At 37.6% G+C, this 26,323-nt stretch overlaps 1 protein-coding gene across 7 annotated transcripts in view; it reads left to right on the forward strand.

Annotated features, from left to right (window-relative positions):
* LOC127421756 (glycerophosphodiester phosphodiesterase domain-containing protein 5-like) overlaps positions 1 to 26,323 on the forward strand; it is a 79,139-nt gene that overhangs the window by 12,985 nt on the left and 39,831 nt on the right. For 5 of the 7 annotated variants that reach the window (XR_007894087.1, XR_007894088.1, XM_051664855.1 and 2 more), the window contains one exon: positions 22,995 to 23,169. Coding sequence is in view for 5 of the 7 variants with exons in the window: in XM_051664855.1 (XP_051520815.1) it covers positions 23,053 to 23,169 (117 nt within the window). In the remaining 2 variants the exon portion in view is untranslated. Of the gene's footprint in view, positions 1 to 977; positions 1,056 to 22,994; positions 23,170 to 26,323 lie in introns of all 7 variants that reach the window. The other 2 variants (XM_051664856.1, XM_051664858.1) reach the window with 1 other exon arrangement.

The raw sequence follows: 26,323 nt of genomic DNA on the forward strand, positions 1-26,323 counted from the left end.
ACAGATGATGATTGACAGTATCAATAAATGGCAAAACTATGGATCTGGGAAGTTGACCGATATATTAAACATTATCCCAGGGTGTGAAATTTACACCTGCCACACGCCAAATGACGAGGCTGAATATGGGCATTTCATGCGCGGGTAATTTGCAACAGTGGTGGGCGACCTGTAAGACGTCTCGGAGTGACACATGACAAGAAATGCTGTTAAACACAGAGACACACACTTGAAAAAACACACTTTATTATATATCAATGCCGTGTCTGCGCTGTTTGTTCAGAGGTGTGCGGCAGGAGTGTCTTGTGGAATGTGCATGTAACGTCTTCTCTGTTTCAGTCATCTGAAAACTGTTTGCAAGAATATTGTCGTCTATGAGAATTCATTAAATTACCTCAGAGCATCTCAGGAGGTGCTTGAAGTTTAGTTTGCTTTATTTCTACAGAACACTTCACACTTACATTAATTGTGAATGCAACTCTTCAAGTTCAAGAATAGAATAGAATGCAGATGTCTCGAGACGTGTTTGAAAAAAAATTCAACTAAAAACGGTGCGCTCATAACACAAGGTGCTGAAAAGGCAGTGAGACGAAGACAAAGGTGTCCAAAAAAAACTCTTTCTGTATGAACGGTGCCTTGCCCATTTCTTTTCTGAGCACTTGAATGGTGGTCAGTCTCTCAATTTTTTTCTTCCAAAAAATATTATTCTAAAAAATGTAACGCAGTTACAGCAGTGCGATTTGTTTTTTTCCCTTACCTAGACGATCAGTGTTTCTTCCACAAAGACATCAAGTGAAAAAATTATGTTGGATCTAACAGCAGTGTCCAGGGCTGCAGTAGCTTATATAGTAGAGGAAAGGAGCTATATTTAACCCAAAGCTATTACAGTGTCTTAGATCGATCAATCAAGGTCTTCCTTCAGATATTCATGGCTCAGCGTTCTGCTGACTCTGAGGTTTGTTTTTTCTCCACTGAAGATGTCCTTTCCTTGGCCTACAAGAAAAGATGAAAATAGTTTGCTTGACCTCCACCCAAGACAGAGCTCAGAGTGCACAGTGAGTGAAAAATGAATATGGATGCTTATTGGACACCTGACCCAGTTAATTCCCATATCTGGTTCTACAGTGGTTTATCATGATCACTGACAGTGACTTGTCATTAGCCATATTTGTCCATAAACCAGTCTTAAATATATTTACATGGCAGAGACTGTCATGAGGTACTGATAAAAATGCTGCTTAATTTTTTCACAGTTAAAATCCACTGTTTTTCAAAAAGTTCCATTATTGTGCAAAGTGGTATAGTAAATAATTTGGTCAGTGCTTGTTTTTATAAGCTTACATGCTGGTCTTCCTTAATTCTCTGTTTTTGTGTATTGAGGATGTATAGAAGAACTTATTTCAGTGAAATTCCATTTGATTTACTTCTTGAGCCGTGCAATATAATTGACCGTGGCATGTTATGTAACAATTTTCAGAACTGTCTTTTACAGTAAGGCTAAACTCTGACCACATTCACAAGTAGGTGGCTTATACATACAGTTGTGCTCAAAAGTTTGCATACCCTGGCAGAAATTGTGAAATGTTGGCATTGATGTTTTTAAAATATGACTGATCATGCAAAAAAACTGTCCTTTATTTAAGGATAGTGATCATATGAAGCCATTTATCATCACATAGTTTGGCTCCTTTTTAAATCATAATGATAACAGAAATCACCCAAATGGCCCTGATCAAAAGTTTACATACCCTTGAATGTTTGGCCTTTTTACAGACACACAAGGTGACACACACAGGTTTAAATGGCAATTAAAGGTTAATTTCCCACACCTGTGGCTTTTTAAATTGCAATTAGTGCCTGTGTATAAATAGTCAATGAGTTTGTTAGCTTTCACGTGGATGCACTGAGCAGGCTAGATAGTGAGCCATGGGGAGCAGAAAAGAACTGTCAAAAGACCTGCGTAACAAGGTAATGGAACTTTATAAAGATGGAAAAGGATATAAAAAGAAATCCAAAGCCTTGAAAATGCCAGTCAGTACTGTTCAATCACTTATTAAGAAGTGGAAAATTCGGGGATCTCTTGATACCAAGCCAAGGTCAGGTAGACCAAAAAAGATTTCAGCCACAACTGCCAGAAGAATTGTTCGGGATACAAAGAAAAACCCACAGGTAACCTCAGGAGGAATACAGGCTGCTCTGGAAAAAGACAGTGTGGTTGTTTCGAGGAGCACAATATGACGATACTTGAACAAATATGAGCTGCGTGGATGAGTTGCCAGAAAGAAGCCTTTACTGCGCCAATGCCACAAAAAAGCCTGGTTACGATATGCCTGACAACACCTTGATATGCCTCACAGCTTCTGACACACTGTAATTTGGAGTGACGAGACCAAAATAGAGCTTTATGGTCACAACCATAAGCGCTATGTTTGGAGAGGGGTCAACAAGGCCTATAGTGAAAAGAATACCATCCCCACTGTGAAGCATGGTGGTGGCTCACTGATGTTTTGGGGGTGTGTGAGCTCTAAAGGCACGGGGAATCTTGTGAAAATTGATGGCAAGATAAATGCAGCATGTTATCAGAAAATACTGGCAGACAATTTGCATTCTTATGCACGAAAGCTGCACATGGGACGCTCTTGGACTTTCCAGCATGACAATGACCCTAAGCACAAGGCCAAGTTGACCCTGCAGTGGTTACAGCAGAAAAAGGTGAAGGTTCTGGAGTGGCCATCACAGTCTCCTGACATTAATATCATCGAGACACTCTGGGGAGATCTCAAATGTGTGGTTCATGCAAGACGACCAAAGACTTTGCATGACCTGGAGGCATTTTGCTAAGACGAATGGGCAGCTATACCACCTGCAAGAATTTGGGGCCTCATAGACAACTATTACAAAAGACTGCATGCTGTCATTGATGCTAAAGGGGGCAATACACAGTATTAAGAACTAAGGGTATGCAGACTTTTGAACAGGGGTCATTTCATTTTTTTCATTGTTGCCATGTTTGTTTTATGATTGTGCTATTCTGTTATAACCTACAGTTGAATATGAATCCCATAAGAAATAAAAGAAATGTGTTTTTCCTGCTCACTCATGTTTTCTTTAAAAATGGTACATATATTACCAATTCTCCAAGGGTATGCAAATTTTTGAGTACAGCTGTAGATCAGGTCGTGCCTTGACACCATAGCTTGTGTAAATCAGGGCTCAGAGGCCATTTGGACTGATAAACTTTGGATAGAAAAAGACTTTGAATGCTCTGTGTAAAATTTTATATTACATTTCATGCTTTTATATGCAGTCTTTACAGAATTATTAATAAATTCTTACATTAATGATTACATTCTTAGTACGGTATTATAATTTTTTTATTTATTTCATTTATTTATTTTTTTGGCTACAAAAAGCACCTTGTGTAATAAGTAGACTCTTAGTCTGTCAAAAAATTCTAACAGTCTTCAATTTTAAAATAAAAATGCACATTTAAATGCTGAAACTTTGCATTTTGGGTGTGTGCCAAGCACTGACAATGACTTAAATGCATTCTGGCTCTAAAAGGCTAGATGCAGTACAACAAATACAGTTTAACAGAACGCATGTGTCTCAAGATGTATTTTTAAAGGGTAAAGTTCTTTTGAACTGGACACTGAATCTTAACAACATAGCACTCCTGCACTAGACATTGAATAAACTATGAAACGGTCATAGATGTCCGTCTAGCGCATGTTTACATTGTAAAACTGTGTGGATGGACGATAAAGTGTTTGCTGTGAACAGCCCCTTGGGTGGAGGTCATTGGCAGTTGTGTCTTGCTCTCTTATCAGCGTTTCTCAGAATGAGCAATGTGTTTTAACGCTTTGTCAGTAAAGGAGTTCAATTTAGAAATGTGCGTCTTGAGATCCTTGCATTCTGCTACATTCTGTTGTGCTCCGTCTATTTTAACAGCCCCTTGGCTCAGAGTCTGAGCCGCTTCACTGCATTCATCCTCAATACAACTAATATCTGAGGATATTATTACAGTACATACAACTATAATAGAAAATACTGTGGTATATCGCCATTTTTATGAAGTTTAAGTCTGGGGTAGTACTGTGGCAGTAGTACTGTGATTTTCAATTTGAATTTTGGTCATTTTTAGGGTAAAAATGTGAATTTACTTTCTCAGCCGTGTTGACAGCCCCAGTAGACACGTGATAAAGCATTTTATATGGAATGTGCTATAGTTTAATTTCTACTCCTTTTTTATGATCCCCACAAATTTTTTTGGGCCTGCCCATGTGACAATATGACTTATGGCTAGAAAGTTCCATTGTTTTCTTGACAATACGAAGAGTTATGTGGTCCTGTCTTTACATTAAATTTCACGTGGTCAGATTTTTACTGTCTGCCTATATAGATTAAAGTCCTCAAGCTTCCTCTATGGGCTCATTTCAAATATCTTGACAAATGAGGTAATAAATGACTTGGGGGAAAAATTGACATCGTCTGTGTCATTTGAATCCTCGGCTGCCTTATAATGGTTAGAAAACATTGCATAAATACACAACCGTAATTTTGTGTTATGTGATGCATCCCAAGAAGTATTCAATGTGGTGTAACATTGTATCCGTTTTGATTATGTATTTTGGGGTGGGAATGTCTAGTGTGGCATGCCTGTTTTCCCCCTGTCTTCTCTCTCTCTCTCTCTCTCTCTCTCTCTCTCTCTCTCTCTCTCTCATCACTACCAGGTGAGAGCACTAACGAGGAGTTCTCCTGATCTGTCTGGCTGCTGGAGGATAAAAGCTGCTGGAAAGCTTTATTCCCTGTCTCCCCTCTCCCGGATGTGTTGTTATACTCTCTAGTGAATTTGTTGTATATCACTTGAGATTGCATTTGTGCCTATTGAGTGAACTGTTGTTAAAAGGTATTATCCCAAGTCAAGTGTGCCTTGGACTGATTACTTTGGGAGCATTTGTATGGAGGTGGGTGCCATTTTGTTTAAAATCAATTTTCTCTTATTTTTGGGTAGAAAGGGAGTGAGAATATGTTTGTTGTTTATTTTCCTTTCGGGGGTAAGTTAGTTGACACCCCCTTTAGGAAGTAGTGAACTTTTGTTGGTTATTTTGGCCTTTTCCCCCCTCCTGAAGCCTTTTTTGCCTCCTTTCTCATTTAATGTCAAAGAAATACCTTATTTTGCATTGTTAAAACTTGACTAGTGAGTGCTTGGACAGAAGAGGGGAATCACAACCTTCTTGCTATGGTTTTCCCAACCTAGACTGGGACTAATCAAAACAATTGGGGGCTCCTCTGTCTATGAATCATAACAATTGGTAGTGATTGGAGTGAGAGTGAGAACGAGAGAGAGGAGAAAAGTCAGGGGAAAAAACAGACATGCCACACTAGACATTCCCACCCCAAAATACAGAACTAAAACGGATACAAAGTTACACCACATTAAATACATCTTACGACGTAACGTATGTTTGCATTTTGGACTCTTTGAATTAGCATATTTCCACATCAGCATTTTGCTGTGCTTATGAGCATTCTGAGCAGGCTGCACATCTTTCTTCACCACTGATACCTCGGATGAAATGGGTCGATGTTGGAAATCAATCATACATGGACCTTTGTCCATTCTGTCACCAAGAATAAGCTTAATTGGACTTTAGCAGGGTTTCCTTATACAGCGTTGCATCTTAGCATATTTAAAAAAAAGCTTCATCCTTGAGGTCGAGACACCGCAATATCTGTATGAAAATTATTAGAAGCATTAGTTTTAGTTGTGATTTCTGTTTTTGATACCATTGGACCCATTTTAAAACCACCCTTGGTAGATTTGACAGTGCTTGGATGTATTGTTGCCCCACATAAGATGATCGACTACGTAGATAGACTATGTAACATATTAGTGTGGACGTGGCATGGGTTTTGTGGTTTAACACAATGACGAGACAAACGATAAAAGCGATTTTAAATTTTTTTCCTCTCTTTATTTTTTATTGATTGGGTTCTATTTCTGCAGCATCGTGCTATATTTCCCTGCCTGTACGATCTCATTAGCCCAAAATCCCGCTCCTCATGACTGTACATGAAACATTATAAATAAATATAATTGTGGCCCATTGTTCAGCAGTTTACTGTCACTGTGGACAGATGGATAGAAATTCTGAGTAGAATTAATTTATTAGGGCTGCACAACTAATCAATAAAAATGTTTTTTATCGATAATGAAAATTGACAACAAATTTCATTATCGATTATCCGTCAGTGACATCACTTTACAGCCCAGTGAAAACTTGTTTGAAAAATGACAGAGACCAGTTGAAGCAGAAAAAACATGACCCAAGATGCCCATCACACGAGAGCGCTTTATAAACACTTCAGTGAAGATCATAATAAGCATACAGTTTATAGTGGAGCAGTTGCTGCATGAGGTGCATTGAAAGGGTCTTGTGCTGTTTCATGCGCTTAAGACTTGTTTCTCTCTAGCTCATAACTTGCATTTTACTGCTATTTTCTATGTTTTGTCATGTATACGTGTTTGAATTCAAAATCAGGCGTGTATTTCCATTACCACAAGCGAGTCTCCGTTCAACTTTACCGAGCATGCGAGCGTGCGCATCCACGTCAATCAAACCGATTGCAATGGAGAAAGGGAGCGCAATCATTTTGATTACACGTGTGCAACATCATACTGCGATTTCAGTTTCAATGTAATCAATTATGCAGCTTTCACGGATGTCACAATGTCTCAGAGGTCCAAGTGTGATGGCTTTTAAAGTGTTTTAGATGGTTTCTTGTCATGTAAGAGCATGTAATACAATAGCTTACAAAATTCTAGGATGAGACTTAAGCGCGAGAGTGAATCTGATGATTGTACTATTAATGTATAATAATGCTAAGGGTCCTGATATTTGATAGTCTTGATAATGCCAAATGTAATGTCTGATTTCACCAGTAAATTTATACTATGGCAAACATTATTTTGCTGGATAGGTTACACTACCATTAGAAGTGTTTATTTGAAAAGAATAGTTTAGAAACATTAAAAATTACAATATGAATATTAAATACTTAAAATGTATGTAATCAGTAACACATTTATTTATTTTTTCAGCTGGGCAGAATTATTTATTTTTATATTCTGGTGTCATTTTGCCCTCTGCTGGGCTGATTTTTTTTTTTTTTTTGTTTGTCCCAATCCATCCCTGATAGATCTTTTTTTGTGGAGGATTTTCTCCCCTTTTCTCCCCAATTTGGTATTCCCAATGCGCTTTAGGTCCTCGTGGTAGCATGGTGACTCGCCTCAATCTGGGTGGCTGAGGACAAATCTCAGTCGCCACTGCGTCTGAGACAGTCAGTCTGCCCATTTTGTCACGTGGCTTGTTGAACGCTTTACCGCAGAGACCTAGCGCGTGTGGAGGCTCACGCTATTCTCTGCAGCATCCACGCACAACTCTCCACACGCCCCACCGAGAGTGAGAACCACATTATAGCAACCACGAGGAGGTTAACCCAACGTGACTATACCCACCCTAGCAACCGGGCCAATTGGTTGCTTAGGAAGCCTGACTGGAGTCACTCAGCATGCACTGGATTTGAACTTGCGACTCCAGGTGTGGTAGTCAGCGTCTTTACTTGCTGAGTTACCCAGGCCCCCAATCATTTTACTCTTTAATGAATAGTACTTTTTGTTAAGCTTTACAAGTAAAGGAACTGTTTTGCATATAATAATTCCTTATAAACTCAGCAAAAAAGAAACGTCCTCTCACTTTCAACTGCTTTTATTTTCAGCAAAATTAACATGTGTAAAAATTTGTATGAACATAAAAAGATTCAACAACTAAGACATAAACTGAACAAGTTTCACAGACATGTGACTAACAGAAATGGAATAATGTGTCCCTGAACAAAGGGGGGGTCAAAATTAAAAGTAACAGTCAGTATCTGGTGTGGCCACCAGCTGCATTAAGTACTGCAGTGCATCTCCTGCACCAGATTTGCCAGTTTTGCTGTGAGATGTTACCCCACTGTTCCACCAAGGCACTTGCAAGTTCCCGGACATTTCTAGAGGGAATAGGCCTAGCCCTCACCCTCCGATCCAACAGGTCCCAGACATGCTCCATGGGATTGAGATCCGGGCTCTTCACTGGACATGGCAGAACACTGACATTCCTGTCTTGCAGGAAATCATGCACAGAATGAGCAGTATGGCTGGTAGCATTGTCATGCTGGAGGGTTATGTCAGGATGAGCCTGCAGGAAGGGTACCACATGAGGGAGGAGGATGTCTTCCTTGTAACGCACAGCGTTGAGATTGCCTGCAATGACAACAAGCTCAGTCCGATGATGCTCTGACACACCGCCCCAGACCATGACGGACCCTCCACCTCCAAATCGATCCCGCTCCAGAGTACAGGCTTCGGTGTAACGCTCGTTACTTCGACGATAAACGCGAGTCCGACCATCACCCCTGGTGAGACAAAACCGTGACTCCTGTCCTGTCTGGTCCAGCGAAGGTGGGTTTGTTCCCATAGGCGACGTTGTTGCCGGTGATATCTGGTAAGGACCTGCATTACAACAGGCCTACAAGCCCTCAGTCCAGCCTCTCTCAGCCTATTGCGGACAGTCTGAGCACTGATGGAGGGATTGTTTTCCTGGTGTAACTCGGGCAGTTGTTTTTGCCACCATCCTGTACCTGTCCCGCAGGTGTGATATTCGGATGTACCGATCCTGTGCAGGTGTTGTTACACGTGGTCTGCCACTGCGAGGATGATCAGCTGTCTTTCCTGTCTCCCTGTATCGCTGTCTTAGGCGTCTCATAGTACGGACATTGCAATTTATTGACCTTGCCACATCTGCAGTCCTCATGCCTTCATGCAGCATGCTTAAGGCAAGTTCACGCAGATGAGCAGGGACTCTGGGCATCATTCTTTTGGTGTTTTTCAGAGTCAGTAGAAAGGTCTCTTTAGTGTCCTAAGTTTTTATAACAGTGACCTTCTGTAAGCTGTGAGTGTCTTAACGACCGTTCCACAGGTGCATGTTCATTAATTGTTTATGGTTCATTGAACAAGCATGGAAAACATTGTTTAAACCCTTTAAAATAAAGATCTGTAAAGGTTTTTGGATTTTTACAAAATTATCTTTAAAATACAGTGTATTGAAATAGGGACGTTTCTTTTTTTGCTGAGTTTATTTATATAGCGCTTTTCTAGGCACTCAAAGCACTTTACACAGTGAACAGGGGACTCTCCTGAACCACCACCAGTGAGCAGCATCCACCTAGATGATGCAACAGCAGTCATAGTGCACCAGTACGCTCACCACACACCAGCTATTGGTGGAGAGGAAAGAGTAGAGTGATAGAGCCAATTCACGAAAGGGGATTATTAGGAGGCCATGATTGATTAGGGCCAATGGGGGAATTTGGCCAGGACACCAGGGTTGCACCCCTACTCTTTATTTCGAGAAGTGTCCTGGGATTTTTAATGAGCACAGCGAGTCAGGACCTCAGTTTAACATCTGTAGTGAGCACCCCCTGCTGGCCTACCTAATACCTCTTCCAGCAGCAACCTTGGTTTTCCCCAGGAGGTCTCCCATCCAGGTACTGACCAGACTCAACCCTGCTTATCTTCAGTGGGCAACCGGTTTTGAGCTACAGGGTGATATGGCTATATGTCCTGAATGTAAATAATAATAAATTCACACTTTCATGATTCTGGCTTTGTTCAAAATTTTGTGAGTATAGAATTGTGTAGTAGAATTCAGTACCGTAAGTCATACCAAATACTCGCGCCCTTTATAATTTAATTAAAAACAAATCACATTTTAATAAAACACAGTAAATAATAAAATAATTTTTTGTCATCTGATTAATCAAAAAAATAATCAAAGATTAATCGATTATCAAAATAATCGTTAGTTGCAGCCCTAGAATAAAAAAAAAATAAAAAAAAGAAGGCCAAGTTAATAAGCACCACAACAAATAAGTTAATGCATCATTTTTTTGTTCAATAGGCAGAATGTTACTCAAACAATATTTTATTCTAAATGACAATAGGGCTCCAGCCTGCCACTAAATGGTTGCATTTTGAATTATTTTTGATTATGTGCTGATTTTTTTCTGTTGCATTTTAAAAACAGCATGAAACTGCAGATGCTTGTAAAGCAGAATGAAACAGCACTCCCGCTAGCACCGGGCAGGTGCGTTTAATCGTGGACCGGTCTCAAGCTCTAAACAGCGCAGCACAGACATTATATATATATATATATATATATATATATATATATATATATATATATATATATATGTATACTGTGTGTGTGTGTGTATATATATATATATATATATATATATATATATAAATAATAGGGCTGGCAAATTTAACATTATTATTTCTGCGATTTAATAGTTGACTGTTTAACGCTTTAAAAAAAAAAAGTCGCTTCCTTAAACTTTACTGACTTTTTTTTTTCTTCCTGTGATTAAAATTTATATAAATTTCCAGGTGTTACACACTTGACTCGACTGCACATCCTAGCACAGAAATTGATTGTGTTGAGCAGTGCATGCATAATGAATAAGGATCACGCATGTCCTGGGCATACTGTAATAAACATGAGAGGATTTAGTGTACAGAGAATGGAGACTTCACCCGCAAGTGGTGAACCAGGTGTGGGAGAGATACAGGTAAGCTGCCGTACTCTCTTTTTGCATCGTCTGAAAATGCTCACTCATTTTCATCTGAACCAGTGTCAAAAGTGAAACCACACAAGAGAGTCAGCGTCTGCGTGATAGAGACTAAACGGCAACCAGAGAAAATAACAGTTTTGAGATTTTAAACTTCATCAAATCAAATTTCAGCATTGAGTTTGGTTTGTATCTGGATGTATATTGTCTAATAATGCATTGGAAATGTACTCTTAAGTTTGTCTTGCCAATAAAGCTCAGTGAATTTAATCTGACCATTTGATCCTATTATGGAAAAAGTCCACCTGGAAAACGGCAGAAGATTTTGCCAAACTTTTAATTACAGTATGTCCATTCATTTTATGGCTTGTATACATAGTTGCATCCAAGATTTATATCTGTAAAAATTAGACTTATCTATCAGCAAATATTTTTTACATGTACATATTTAAATTGAGTCTTGCAAGTTCTTTGAGGCAACATATAAAGTAAATATTTATGATTGTATTTTAATGTTTGCTTTAATGTACTGTGATTCATTGACATTAATCATAGAAAACTGTACGATTAATTAGTTAAACATATTTTAAAAAAAAAATTAGATTCACAGCCCTAATATATAAAACTTCAGCCAGCCCAAATTTTCAATTATCCCTATGACCCTGTCTGTGTTTTTTAGGTGTGCTGTTGATGAAGTCAAGTGTGAACTATTTGTGGTCTTTGTAAATTCCAGACATAAAGCGTTTTTATACAGGGCTGGGTGCATTAAGCACATTAAATCTGTGAGGCCATACTCCTTTGTAAGGGAGTATTTTAGTTTGGGCTTCGTGTAAGGTATGTGGCAGTTTTTAGCAAACAGTCGGTGACCTGAAAATCTTTAGCTGTTAAAGAGAGGGTGTGGGGTGGGGGGCTGCTGACACATCATTGAAGCGAATCCAGTCAGAAGAGAGTTGAACATAAACAACCTGCTAATATATGTCAGGTCATGGTGGAGTGTGTAGCATCACCTCTATCACCCCATTTAGTATAAGCATTGATATCTTCAAAGAGATTGACAAGGGTGGATTAGCCAGTCGCTTACTTGCTGTCATTTAGTATTTAAAATAATAATAATAGTTTAGACTATAGTTTGAGATACTGCTTAACTGCATTTTAAATGGATAACTCAAAGAATATTTAGATCTAAACAGGGATTTAGACGTAATGTTTAAGGCCACTTTCAGTAGAACGCATTGACTTTTGTTTCATTTACACATCATCCATACTAGAACAAAATTTTCCTCCACTGAAAATGGAGACTTTCAAATACGTTCTCTATGGCATACTTTGGAAAGCTATGACATTAGTATACTTACAACATTTTCGAAATGAAACACCACGTCTAAACGAATACATTTTTTTAATTTTTTTTAAACGCATCTTTTTCACTACGTTTTGGCCTTCTGTCCACACTGAGATGCCATTTTTGACAGCAAAAACTGAGCTTTTTAAAAATGCTCTCCCAAGTGTATAAATTTGAAGTTTACTCAGAATTTCTGTCCAGCGAAGGAACACAAGGACAAGAACGTTTCAGTCCGTACATGGAACAACAATTTTTTTGCATGCGTAGTAAGGGGATTTAAGAATGTTCATACTTTTTGGTGTGACCGAGCAACTTTTGGGAAACACTTGAAAATGGCAGGTTGGATAAGAGTTTTTCGATAAAGAAAACGCTATTTTCAAATGTATCTGGATTAATGTGGATGTTGCCTAATCCGTTTGAAAACTCTGTTTTCAGTTTCTGATGTTTTCAATTGATTAGTTATTAGAAGACACTGCCTAAGTTTTACAGTTGTACTTTTAAAAGTGTGTGATAAATGTTTTTTCGTAGTGCTGTAACAATTAATCTGAGAAACATTAAGAACAAGTTTCCAACCATTAAAAAATAAAACCCATTTGTCCTTTAAATTGTCTGGCTTTGGCACTGTATCTTGCCACTGAATAAAAACAAAATGTCTGCAACCTTTCTCTATAGCTAAGAGTTGATTTCTCATTTTCTGCAATTGTCTCTTCACTTGTCAAGCAGCAATGGTAGTAATTTGTAGCGCATCAGATCGAAGAGCACTTGATTGTCTGTGGTTACTTTGAATGTTTCTCCAGATTGACCATGGCACAATGACATCTTTAGTAATGGCACAGGGGTTTTTAGTTTGTCAACAAACCATAAATGGTTTAACACGTTTAAGATTTAGGTTTAATAATGGTGGATCAACTCACATACATGTAATTATTTCCTAAGACCACTATTAATGATTGTTTTTTGCCACAGGAGGTAACTTTTAGTCAACATTAAATGTTATTCGCAACCCATTTTACTTCTGTAATTGGACATATTTTCAAAGTAAAACAGGATATTCAATAAAAAAAAAAGTTTAGGGCAGGACTTCATTTTACCCATCACCAATTAATTGGATGATGAAAAGTGGGTGTTAACATACCAGAATGGAGGCAGGTGATTGGTGGGGAGATGTTGAAAAATATGACTGATTTGTGATGTCAGCTGAAAAAGAAAGTTGTTTTAGAGACATAGCAAGTTATTATTTTTTCATTATTTAAAAAAAAAATGGAATAACATGAAACAATGAATTGTATACATATTAAGACCAGGAATGTGCATTAAGAAATTAAATTGGTGCAATTTTGATATCATGTTGGCTGCTTCTGTCATTTGTAATGTAGTCTGAGATTCAAATTGCTGAACCGTTTCCTTTAATGGAGGTTGTTTTCACTGTTTTCTGACAAAAGGAAATGAGGCAGCAGAAAGGAGACTGTTCTTCCTAATTTTTCTGTCTCACCCCTCTCAAAACCTTAAAAATATGGAGCAAGAATCAATTTGTTTGCATGAAAGTTTGAACTCTAGAGCTAATTGGGGTGACAAGACTTTGACTTCCCTGTAACAGTTCTTGTAGGAATTGTTTCCATTTAACTTTTGCTCATTTCTGTCTGGCTGTGACTCATGAATTCAGTGTTGAAATGTCACCATTCATTTGTAGGGGTTAGGGTAAGCATAAGTGTCAAAATGAGGATTACAGGAAAGGTGGGGGGCGGGTTAAAGGGATAGTTCACCCAAGCATGAAGATTCTTTTATCAGTTACATAATTTACTGCCTAACATCTTCTTTAGTGTTCCACTGAAGAGAAAGTCAACCAGGTTTGGAACGCCATAGAGAGTAAATGATAACAGAATTTTCATCGCTTTAGTGTGACTTTTTGTGCCTCTATCTGAAAGATATTTATTCCTCGGTCTTCTTCAATGCTATTCAAGTCACTTGGTGTAAATTCTAAACTCAATTCTATTGACGTTGATGGTTAAAAGTGAATCTATGAAACACTGGTTGCTTCTTAGGTGCTTGGCAAGTTGTACCTTTTTCTTTTTCACCTGATAATTAAGGTAACTGGTGACACTGTAGAATTGTGACATATTAAATGAAAGTACAGAGTTTTGTAGACCTTCACCACTGCCCTTTAAATGCTCTAGTGCACTGCAGTGTGACTTCACCGTGGTTTTGTGTAATAGCTGTTTTCCCTTTCTGAGGGCTGTGTTGAGTCAAAAAACGGCTGACAACTGCATTTCATCACCAGTTCATAACAACAGTGACTAATCCTTATCCCTACAGTTATTACCTTTTGTGCTATTTACTTTATAAACTCAAGCCATGCAGTGTTTGGATTGTATTAATATGTATTATTTTGTATACAAAGTTGATTATTTTGGATGTGTTCTTGGCACTCGAACAAAAAAGTAAAAAAAGGCCAAAAAGTCATTCACTTGCCGACGGAAGAGTGAAATATAAAATATGTATTTAAAATGGAAGTTTTGTTGCTTCTAGTTCATGTCTGCTAGCTTTGAAGCCATCTACTGTAAATGCTAGTGTACTCCTAGAAAGTTAACATTAATTTATAGCTAAAATACGCTTTTTAAGAGTTATTATAAATTAAGAGTTTTTCTCTTCTGGGAAAATAGATTGGTAAAAATATTGGTAATCTTGCGTGAACGAATACAAACCTTTTGTCCAATAAAATGACATTTTACAATTGCATTTCCACATACATTTTATCCAAAAGGACTATGAGTAAACTTCACAACCAATTTGTCATACAAACAATAAAAAAACTCACTAGAGTACGAATGGCCCCTAGCGCTAAATTATAAATGCCACCTACCACTGACAAGTAATAGCATGTAGCAAAGCATGGTTCATGGCTGTGATGTAATTGTAATTGGTGTGGGTAAAAATATAGATTTTCTGATGTATTGCGTTCTTCGTTTAAACGATCTCGATATCGATTCTTAAATCCCAATATCGATCATTTACTCTATGCACAACCCTCAACTAAAATGAGAGGAAATGGCTTGCATTAGCTATGCTAAGCTAAGTTTTGCGCTATGTGACTAACATGTATACAGGTGCATCTCAATAAATTAGAATGTCGTGGAAAAGTTCATTTATTTCAGTAATTCAACTCAAATTGTGAAACTCGTGTATTAAATAAATTCAATGCACACAGACTGAAGTAGTTTAAGTCTTTGGTTCTTTTAATTGTGATGATTTTGGCTCACATTTAACAAAAACCCACCAATTCACTATCTCAAAAAATTAGAATGCATCATAAGACCAATATAAAAAAACATTTTTAGTGAATTGTTGGCCTTCTGGAAAGTATGTTCATTTACTGTATATGTACTCAATACTTGGTACGGGCTCCTTTTTGCTTTAATTACTGCGTCAATTCGGCGTGGCATGGAGGTGATCAGTTTGTGGTACTGCTGAGGTGGTATGGAAGCCCAGGTTTCTTTGACAGTGGCCTTCAGCTCATCTGCATTTTTTGGTCTCTTGTTTCTCATTTTCCTCTTGACAATACCCCATAGATTCTCTATGGGGTTCAGGTCTGGTGAGTTTGCTGGCCAGTCAAGCACACCAACACCATGGTCATTTAACCAACTTTTGGTGCTTTTGGCAGTGTGGGCAGGTGCCAAATCCTGCTGGAAAATGAAATCAGCATCTTTAAAAAGCTGGTCAGCAGAAGGAAGCATGAAGTGCTCCAAAATTTCTTGGTAAACGGGTGCAGTGACTTTGGTTTTCAAAAAACACAATGGACCAACACCAGCAGATGACATTGCACCCCAAATCATCACAGACTGTGGAAACTTAACACTGGACTTCAAGCAACTTGGGCTATGAGCTTCTCCACCCTTCCTCCAGACTCTAGGACCTTATGAAATACAAAACTTGCTCTCATCTGAAAAGAAGACTTTGGACCACTGGGCAGCAGTCCAGTTCTTCTTCTCCTTAGCCCAGGTAAGACGCCTCTGACGTTGTCTGTGGTTCAGGAGTGGCTTAACAAGGGGAATACGACAACTGTAGCCAAATTCCTTGACACGTCTGTGTGTGGTGGCTCTTGATGCCTTGACCCCAGCCTCAGTCCATTCCTTGTGAAGTTCACCCAAATTCTTGAATAGATTTTGCTTGACAATCATAAGGCTGCAGTTCTCTTGGTTGGTTGTGCATCTTTTTCTTCCACACTTTTTCCTTCCACTCAACTTTCTGTTAACATGCTTGGATACAGCACTCTGTGAACAGCCAGCTTCTTTGGCAATGAATGTTTGTGGCTTACTCTCCTTGTGAAGGGTGTCAATGATTGTCTTCTGGACAACTGTCAGATCAGCAGTTTTCCCCATGATTGTGTAGCCTAGTGAACCAAACTGAGAAACCATTTTGAAGGCTCAGGAAACCTTTGCAGGTGTTTTGAGTTGATTAGCTGATTGGCATGTCACCATATTCTAATTTTTTGAGATAGTGAATTGGTGGGTTTTTGTTAAATGTGAGCCAAAATCATCACAATTAAAAGAACCAAAGACTTAAACTACTTGAGTCTGTGTGCATTGAATTTATTTAATACACGAGTTTCACAATTTGAGTTGAATTACTGAAATAAATGAACTTTTCCACGACATTCTAATTTATTGAGATGCACCTATATATTTGGCAACTGGCTGGTAAATGTTTAGATTCCACTCACCAGTGATTGTGTAGTATAGTGGTTGAGTATTCAGCAGCTAGAGTCTTTCACTGCGTGTTGAGAGTAAAAGTTGTTCCGTGTAAAGACGACATCCGTGCGACCCATTTGCCATTGAATAATGTGTCTTTTAATACCCTTTCTGTTCTCTACAGTCAGTTGTTGATCAAAAACAACAAAAAAGAAACATTTATTTCTAATCACGCATAGGACAGATGAGATAAAGCTTTCTGAGTCTCTCTTGTTAACATGCGCTCATTTATTTTTGCTGTTTACAAAAATGCCGGTTTTGTTAAAGAGAGTGTACTGGTTTTTAACACGTGTTCAACAAATCATGTAAATAACTGCAAGTAGTACAAATTATGTTATTAAACAAACATGTAACAAAAATAATATATACAGTTTATTATATTTATTGACTGAATACATGGATTTGCTCATTTTTAAAAGCTAAAATGTGACCAAAATGATGAAAAACTATAAAATATAATTAGTAAAATAAATATTTTCGTAATGTTCCCTGTATAATTAACAACAATAGCTGGGAGAGAATTTCTTTCATATGTAAGCAAAAGGGATATTATAACTGAAATATACCCAAATGAAACGATATCGAATCGAGAGCTTGTGAAACAGAATTGAATCGGGAAATCTGTATCGTTACCCAGTCCTAAATTGTATAATAAAGACTAGTGGCTATTTAGAAAAAGGGATGAGCCCTTTCGATAGGCTATGTCTCAACTTTCTGTTTCAATAAGCAATTTGTCAAAATAGGAAAGAAAACTGCACTTCTCAAGCCATTTCATGGGGTCTTAAAATGGATTGTCTCCGGTCATACTCTATTCAGATTGTTCATAATCCATGTTTACTCTTCCAGACAAAAGGCATCAAAATGAACAATGTTTGGCCATATCAGGTTCATCAGGTTCATCCTCATATTATCCCACCAGCTCCATAGATTACTGTTCTCGCTTACAGTGTATCTGCGACACACCCAGCAGTAAATACAGGGGGTGCTTAATTATTCAACAGTTCTTTTAAATGGATTCAGTCCTCAGCATGGGAGTGCAAGAATTATTACTTTATTTTCAATTAACACACACTGACAGCTCATTTACTGTAATGAACAAAAGACCCATTTGAAGCACATTTTGGTTACACAAGTAGTCATTTAGCCATACATTGCACAACCTTGGTTTCGTTCTCCCTTGTAAAAGTCCTTGATTAGCATTTAGATGCACTCAGCAGAGAGGGTACCTGGAAATATGATGTGCCATGCTTTTGAATATAGTGGCTCTCAAGAGTGTAAGCCTGGTGATTAGATTTTACGTTGTTGTTGTTGTGTTTTTTTTTCACTTTTTGCCAAGATTGTCATTTGCAGGAACATTTTAATTTTACATTCCAAACTGTTATTATTGTTCCTTAAAGGGATAGTTCACCCAAAAATGAAAATTCTGCGATCTACTCACCCTCATGTTGTTCCAAACAAGTATGACTTTCTTTATATGAATCACATATTTATTAATTTATATGAATATTCCCCTCTGTCTTTTCAATCCCATGGCCGTTGATAGTGACTCGCTTTAAAGCTTAAAAAAGGTCACAAAAATATAATGAAAGAAGTCTTCTGAAGGCATACAATCGGTTTTGGTTAGAAGCAACCCAAAATGTTAGTCATTTTTAAGGAATAAATCCTGACATCTGTTGAACATTCATGAGCGCATGAGAGAAGCTTGTTTGCAGTGGATCATGTTTTTAGTGCTAAAAACAATGCAAGTACTTGCATGAACGTGTGCCACTGTGAACAAGCTTCTCTCATAGCACTCATGAATGTGAAATAGATTGAAGATTTTTACTGAAAAATGACTTCCATTTTGGGTTGTTTGGTTTTGTTGGATCAGTTTGTTAACCTTGTTGATGTTTCTTGGAGCAGTGTGAAAATGACTGTTATGCTTCTCAGCATTGTCAAGGGGCCGTTCACACGAACATTTTTGCATACAGTTTTTTTTTTTAATGTAAATATGTGCAAGATCCATCTCTTTGAACGCTGTGCCATGTGTCAAACAAGTTAAAAAGAACTTTTAAGACACATGCATTCTGTTCCTTGCCCCTTTGTTGGGGCAGTGTGAAACCAACCTTTAGGTCACACTAATCCATTTTCGCTTGAAATTTCCTGAAACTTTTCCAAAGTATGCCGCACTAGTATCCATTTTTGTTAGAGGAAAACCAGGGACTAAAAAGGTTCAAGAAACAAAAACTAACAAAGTTATTTGCAGAAGTTAACCTGCAAATGGGAACAAAGTCCCTTTCAATTGTTCCGGATTGAAAACATTGTTTAAATGTTGGTAGCCGTTTAATAATTTTGTTCCGATAATTTTTTTTTTTTTTTTTTTTTTTTTTTATGAAACCACAGGCCAAAGGATTTGTGTAATTATACCACTTCCTGTTTCCCAAAAAATGGTGCTTCACTCTTTTTTTAGTAGAACATCATCATGTGCTTTGATCCTGAAGGAAACAGCTGCAGAACACATTTCCTTCCTTGACATGCTGAAGACCATTTTGGCAAATAAATATAATTTCTACATATACATACATGATTAATCCAGATAGAAAGAAAAAATTATGGGAAAATTCTCAGTTGTTTCCAAGTCTTCACTGAATTATTGTTAGCTATTATGCATTAATACAGATTTGATGCTGCCGGGTTTTGACTGAGAAGCAGATCTTTAATTAAAACAAATAATTAAAATAGAATAATCAATAATTAAAATAAAATCATTTACATATGGTGACGTTTAGTCCAGACATGCTCACGCAGTTTGTGTGTGTGTATGCAGGAGAGAGAGATTTATGGTATTAATTGATTTTAGATGGCCAGATGTATATTTTGGGGATATATATTTTATATTAAGAAAACATTTATTGAAAAGATATTTTATATAGGCTACTGTATACTATGCTTGCTATGATTTCTATGCTTATAATGGTTTCCATGTGGAAAAAAATAAAAAAAATAATAATTGCTTATATTTTTGCTTATTTTGAGTGAGGCAAGTCCCTTATTTTGAACTTTTTTTTTTTTTTTTTTTTTTTTTTTTTCTTTCAGACCAGGTCGCTTGTTTCTCTTGTCAGAGCTGGCCTTACTGGACCTGGTATATTACCTACCTTTGCACAGTGTAATTCTAAATTAACGGCTCTTATTTCGGTCTAACCAGTTACCAATTGGAAGGAGGCAGCGGAATGCTAGAGCCGTAACAAAACAAATACAGTTTCTGCTCAGAACGAACCGAAATGAAAACTATTTTGTTTTTAGTCCCTGAGGAAAACACTGTTCCAGTGTGGATAAGAGGCAATTGTAGCTAAATTTATGCATTTTCAGCCGAAAACTGATTAGTGTGGGCAAATGTGGCCTTTGACACTACAATTCTTTGCAAATTATTACAAAAATTCCATAGTTGCTAACAGTGAAATCACTTCTGTGACTGTACACTGAGCTAGGATTTAGGTAAATTAAAAAGCTGTCTCATTGAATGACTATGTTTTGGCTGATCCCAGTGTCACCCTGGCATCCCCGATAAGAGTCCCAGGGGCTTAGTACCTCTCTTACAGTGATAAGCAGTGGAAAAATCTCTTGAGCTAAAGCTGCAGAAATGTGATTTTATTCTCTTGACTAATTCAGTGACTATTATTACGTGCCTGTATCTGCTGCCTGGCACACATGAACGAAAGACTGGTTTAGGGTCCAGGACTGTTCCACAGGCTGGCAGTTTTCAGGGGCTAGTGGGACCTATAGACAGATTAAAACATCACCACCATTGATTGCATGTGGTATCAAAGTCTAAAGTGTACCATAAAATACATTTGAATCAAATTAGCAGTTAGCGCTATGAATGTGCAAAGCTACGTATTTTTAAAATCAACTAGTTGGTGGGTTGCCTGAATGACTAGTTTACCAATCGGTTTTAATGAAGCCCTGAATAATTAAGTTGGTTTTAGAGTTTACTTGACCCCCATCAGACGTGTTTTTTTAAGAGACGTTCATATAGGATGCGTCATATTCAAAACAGCTGAGTGGAGCACAATGGAATGAAAATTAACGTAGGTGTTGTGAGATGTTTTTAAAAGTTTAACTATTTTTAACTTGACACACCATCTTAAAGCAATGCTCATGGCACAAGATGCACAAGAAAACAACAGTCGCAATAGCCAAGGACTCCTGTCTGCATGTGTATGGCTATAGCAATGATGCCTTAAAGGGGATTTATTTAAAGATGAAAGATTACTGAGAGGGTTTTACAGTGCAAAATGTCTAACATATAACGCATAGCACGCTGGTTGCATGTTAATTAAATTACTAGCATTTCAGAAAATATTTAAAACAAATATGAGAAAAATCTAGATGAACTAGTCGAGCTCACTAATTGATTAGTCGATTGTTGGTGCTCATAAAGGAACATGAGTTCGAGTCCAGTTTGTGTCATTGCCTGATTTATTTCTCCCCATCATTTCCTGTCATCCGTCGACTATCCATGGTTTTCAAACTGGGAGGCGTGCCTCCATAGGGGGCACCAGAGCTTGTCAGGGGAGGCATGGAGATTGATGATAAATTCACCAAGTAAAATCAATAGATGCATAAATACAATAAAAATGTATTGTCAAGATAAATGAAAATTAATAGCTTAATGGACCGTAGTCCAGCTTAATAGACCGTAGCTGGTGTTATAATACTATTAAATGTCATGAACGAATGCATATCATGCGAGAGCGCATCCATGTACTGGTTGCACGAGTGCGAATCTCTCCGCGGATGTCGTTCGTTCTTGCACCAAACTGAACGTGTGCTCTCAAATATACGCTGCTCTCTAGCCCCGTTCACACTGCCAGCAACTTTGTGGCTTGGTGTCACTAGACTCTGCGATCTGTGTAGCTAGTGGGCGTTCCTACTGTTTGTCGCTGTAACGTTATTGGAAGAATGCACGTCTGGCCATAGCTTTTGAAATTTGATCACAGATGAGGCCTAATACCGGTAAAATTAAGATCAAGATAAGATTACAATTTGACAAAGAATCAGTTTTCTTGTCTCAAAAATTTTACATTCTGCAGTGTAGAGTGTTTTATAAAATGTGCAGCAGTGTTCAGTGCATTCAAGCATTAACAAGACGATCGATCGATCTATCATGAATGAAGGAATCAAACTCACTAGGAATGCAGACCGTTTCTGACACGCTTTTCTTGCATCATTGTTTTATTATATCCATGCATGTGGTTTCAGACAAGTAAACATCCCACACAAAGCTGAACCTTCTCCTCTGTCTTGCCTGTACCCGTCTGCAGTCTGCCAGGAGACAGATGATGTGAGCGCCACTATCTTACCTTTCATTGGTAGTCGCTCGCGAATGTCGCTCTCCATTTGCATAGTTTAAATTTTCTCAATTTGTCGCTCTCCACCGGAAGTCGCTGTGCTCTCATTGAAAATGAATGGGATGGTGTTGCAGTCTCGTGCAGTGTCGCTGGCAGTGTGAACGGGACTTATGAAATCTCCCTGCTCTCGCTCAGAGTGCGTGTGCATGCTCAAAACATGTCTTGTGCACTCACGAATCTATTATAAAGCCATATAGCTCTACCGCTGTTCATCCATCATGACGTGCCCATTGTAACGAGTTCAACATGATATCGGGTCGATGTGTCTTCATGTGTTTGACAAGTGCAGTTTCACATAGAGATGGACACTGGCTCATGTGGTGTGAGTTTATCACAAAGATAGGCTAAAAAACATTTAAGTAATTCCATTGTCATAAGGGCAAACATGCATTTTTTATAAAAAATAATGCAGAATATGGTTTCCTATTATTAATAGAAATATTTATAGCCGTTAATGATGCACCTAATTAAGGGGGGCGCAGTCTTGTAAATTTTGTCAGGGGTGGGGGCTTACTGTTTAAGACTTTGAAAACACCTGATCTATATCAATAAAAATGAAAAAAAGCCTTATTAGCTGTGCCACATTAGCATTAACCGCTTAAAGACATGAAATTGAATACTGTGATTTGGGATTTGAAATTCTGAAACTACAGTATTTATGTATTGAGATCTGGAACAGCTTTACACCGAGACAGTGTTGGAAATGGACCCACCGTTCCACCCCTCCCCTCATATGGGTTTATGGTTGTGTCAGCTTTTTCAGATAGCTTCACACGTGCTAATGCTAATCTGCTGTTTGTTTATTCAGTGCCCTCTGTGTGTGCTACTGTCTATCTGCAGGGTCCTTGGCTGTCAGTGGGATGATAGTGAGGTGGAGTGGAGTCTGGATTGAAGGAGCATGGTGAAGCACCAACCCTTACAGGTCTATGAGAGACAGCTGTGTTTGTCATGTCTGACGGGGATCTATGGCTGCCGCTGGAAACGCTACCAGCGGTCACATGATGACACCACCAAGGTGAGTTATCCCGTCATCAAGCCATCTGGCGGACATGTTCAAATTTCTTGATTAAATTCAAACCTCACAGTATCACACATGTTCTCTTACTTAAAGGGTTAATTCACCCAAAAATCTAAATTCTGTCCTCATTTTCTCACTCATGTTGTTACAAATCCATATGACATTCTTTCTTTTTTCCATTGAACACGTAAGGTGATGTTAGGAAGAATGTTTGGGCCTTACAGCTTTTTAAACATAATTCATATTCATTGTATGGAAAAAAGATGAAATGAAAGCGAATGGTGACTGAGACTGGCAGTCCCTAATATACTATTTAGCATCTCTTTTGTTCTTTGGAAGAATGAATGTCTGAGGGCCAGTATATTATGACAGAATAAAAAATTTTGAATGAACTATCCCTTTAAGTATTTTTGTGATTTACTTTCTGTGTTTGAAGGGACCAGGACATTGTGACCATAACAGATTACCACATGTGTACAGACATGGTGTTTGACAGCAGTGTAGGTGTTCATAATATTTACATAACAACCTTCAAATATCTAGGCTGTTTTAAAAGGGTAATAGGTTAACTAGGATTGGAAAATTTTCAGGTCACATGATGAGTCAATTTCCAAGAAAACAAGTATTTTCGGGAAGATCAAAGTTCAGATTATTCAAAGCTCACGGAGAATTAAGGGGTCAGGGCAAAGCTCACTTAATGTTCTCTTGTGTTCTCTATCTACTGTATCAACCAGACCACTGTAACACATCTATAATCCCATAGTTACTGTGTATATTATCTATTGTCTTTGTTTTGTGCATAGATATGGATGTTGTCTCAATATGATTTTGATTTTAAATTTGATAAGCTGATTATCAAATTTAAGTCTAGGTCATCAAGAGGTCAGTTTTAGAGTGGACAGTTTCACCTTAATAAACTGAATTTTGGTCAAATTACCAAGCATTTAAAAAGCCAGAACTATCTCAAGTGAGTGTATTCTGAAACAACATTTGCATACATGTCAATTAAACAGACTAGTAAACCTTATTCAGAAAAAAAGCATACAAGGGAGTTTGGACCCATCATTCGATCTGGACCAGTGTCATATTTTACCTTTAGGGGCAAGTTTTTTTCTAACCATTTAAACATAAACTGTTTTTCTTACTTTTATGTCAAATATGTTGATTTAATCAATTCATTAAAACAAATTCTTAAGAATTTTTTACCTCTTACAACATCAACTCATATTTTATGCTGCCATATGTATGGGTGTATTGATCCATTTGGAAGTGATCCTCCCTATGCCCTATTCCATTTTAAGACTTTACTTTCCCCTGTAAGAGCTTCGGAGGGCTGAAAAGTATGAGGCTTAAAAATAAGTTATTTGTAATACACTTTTAATATAGTTTGAAACGAACTTACAGTTTGGCTTCCACGTTGGTTCTCCCTTCTAAGTGCCCTGTGAAAGCATAATTTAGGGAGTTTGAAATGCAGTGCATATCTTGAACTATAATAAAATATTAAGAAATATTAGATAACAAATAAAAAACAAAAGGAGTCATTACGAGGGCATTTTTTGCTCCCATAAATCTCAGGGGCATTTTTGTCATGATTGGTGGCATTTTTACCCTGATCTGGACCGTACCCCCATAACCATTGAAGAGGGCCACATCCCCTCCCAATATTTTGATTAGTTGTTGACTAATAGGCTATGGGGTTTGCAATGTTTGATTTGTAAATGACTTATTTGGTCCCCCCAGTCCTGAACATTTGGTTAGATAATAATACTTATTTTATCATATTAGATAATGCTCTAGAAATTGATTAACAGCTACTAGACACTAATTCTTAGGTTAAAACATCTAATGAGGAATCATAATGTTTTTGTTTGGGCACTTTTGATACATTTGCTCATGTCTGCTTCTTTAATAAAGTAACTAACGATCAGATTGATCTGATGTATAAAAGCATATCTAGGATACGATTTCCATGCAGTTAATTAAAGGACATGGGGAATTTTTACATTATGTGTGTTGAAAGTGCTGCCTCCAGAGAGCCAACATATGGTATTATCCTCATTGGGGACATTTATCAATAGAAGACTTTTATCGAAACATGGCAGGTCTATATAACTTTCATGTTAGCAGAATATGTAACTGTGGTGTGATTTTTCTCAAGGGAATATGTGCTCTTTGAAGCTGTATATACCCTTTCATTTGCTATTGTAAGGGAAAAACATGTAAACATGTACGGGTTTTATTTATTTTCCCACACTCTCTCCAATGGCCTGTTCATTTTGATAAGTTTGTGGTTAGCTCAAAAACTATGAAGGTAAATCTGTAGCAAAACTCAAGAGCTTGTAGATTTTAATTTGAATTCTTGTACAATAAATATTTGTACTTGTAAGTTGAAATTTACACTCACAGTCCCGATGTGAAAACTTGTAAAATACAAATCTGAAGTTGAATGCTGCAATCTGCACTCACAGACAATAATCCAAAACCTGTGTTTTGAATTCAGAGTTGCAGACAAATAGTCACAAATGTGTCAAATTACATTCATATAAATACAATTACAGACACAACCATGTATTACATATTTACTTTTGCACTTTAATTCACTTTCGCAGTACAACCACAAATCGTCATTAACAACCTCTCAGATCTGCCACTGCAACTTCAAATCTTCCCACCTTGCCTTTTGCAACAACTTTTGCAAAAAAACAAAAAAAACAAATCTGTAGCAAAACTCACTTGTGCGCTTGTAAATCAAGATGTGAGAGAGCAGACTACCAGTGCTGGGTGGGGGCGGGGCCAATGAAGTCGTGACCAATCACTAGAGCTGGAACGACTGATGCCGCTCTCGAGTTTTGTGACAGATTTACCTTCATAAAAAGCACACAAGTATACAAAAAGTATACCGTGGCCCCAAAAAGTATTTGGACACTTAAACCACATTTCAAAATGTCTAAATGTCATTGCATTAGATTAAAAATAAATGACACTTGATTTGATGTTGTTAAGAACGTACAAGCACACATTTCAAGTGAAGCATTAAATAAAAAAATGTTTTTACATTATTATGGTGTTTAAAATGAAGGCAAATTTGTTTGGACACTTTCTGGTTGTCTAAAGTTCGTGGATACATGTTCATAGTTAATGTGATGAATTT

The sequence above is a fragment of the Myxocyprinus asiaticus genome, chromosome 31, assembly GCF_019703515.2.
Source record: "Myxocyprinus asiaticus isolate MX2 ecotype Aquarium Trade chromosome 31, UBuf_Myxa_2, whole genome shotgun sequence".
Lineage (NCBI taxonomy): Eukaryota > Metazoa > Chordata > Actinopteri > Cypriniformes > Catostomidae > Myxocyprinus > Myxocyprinus asiaticus.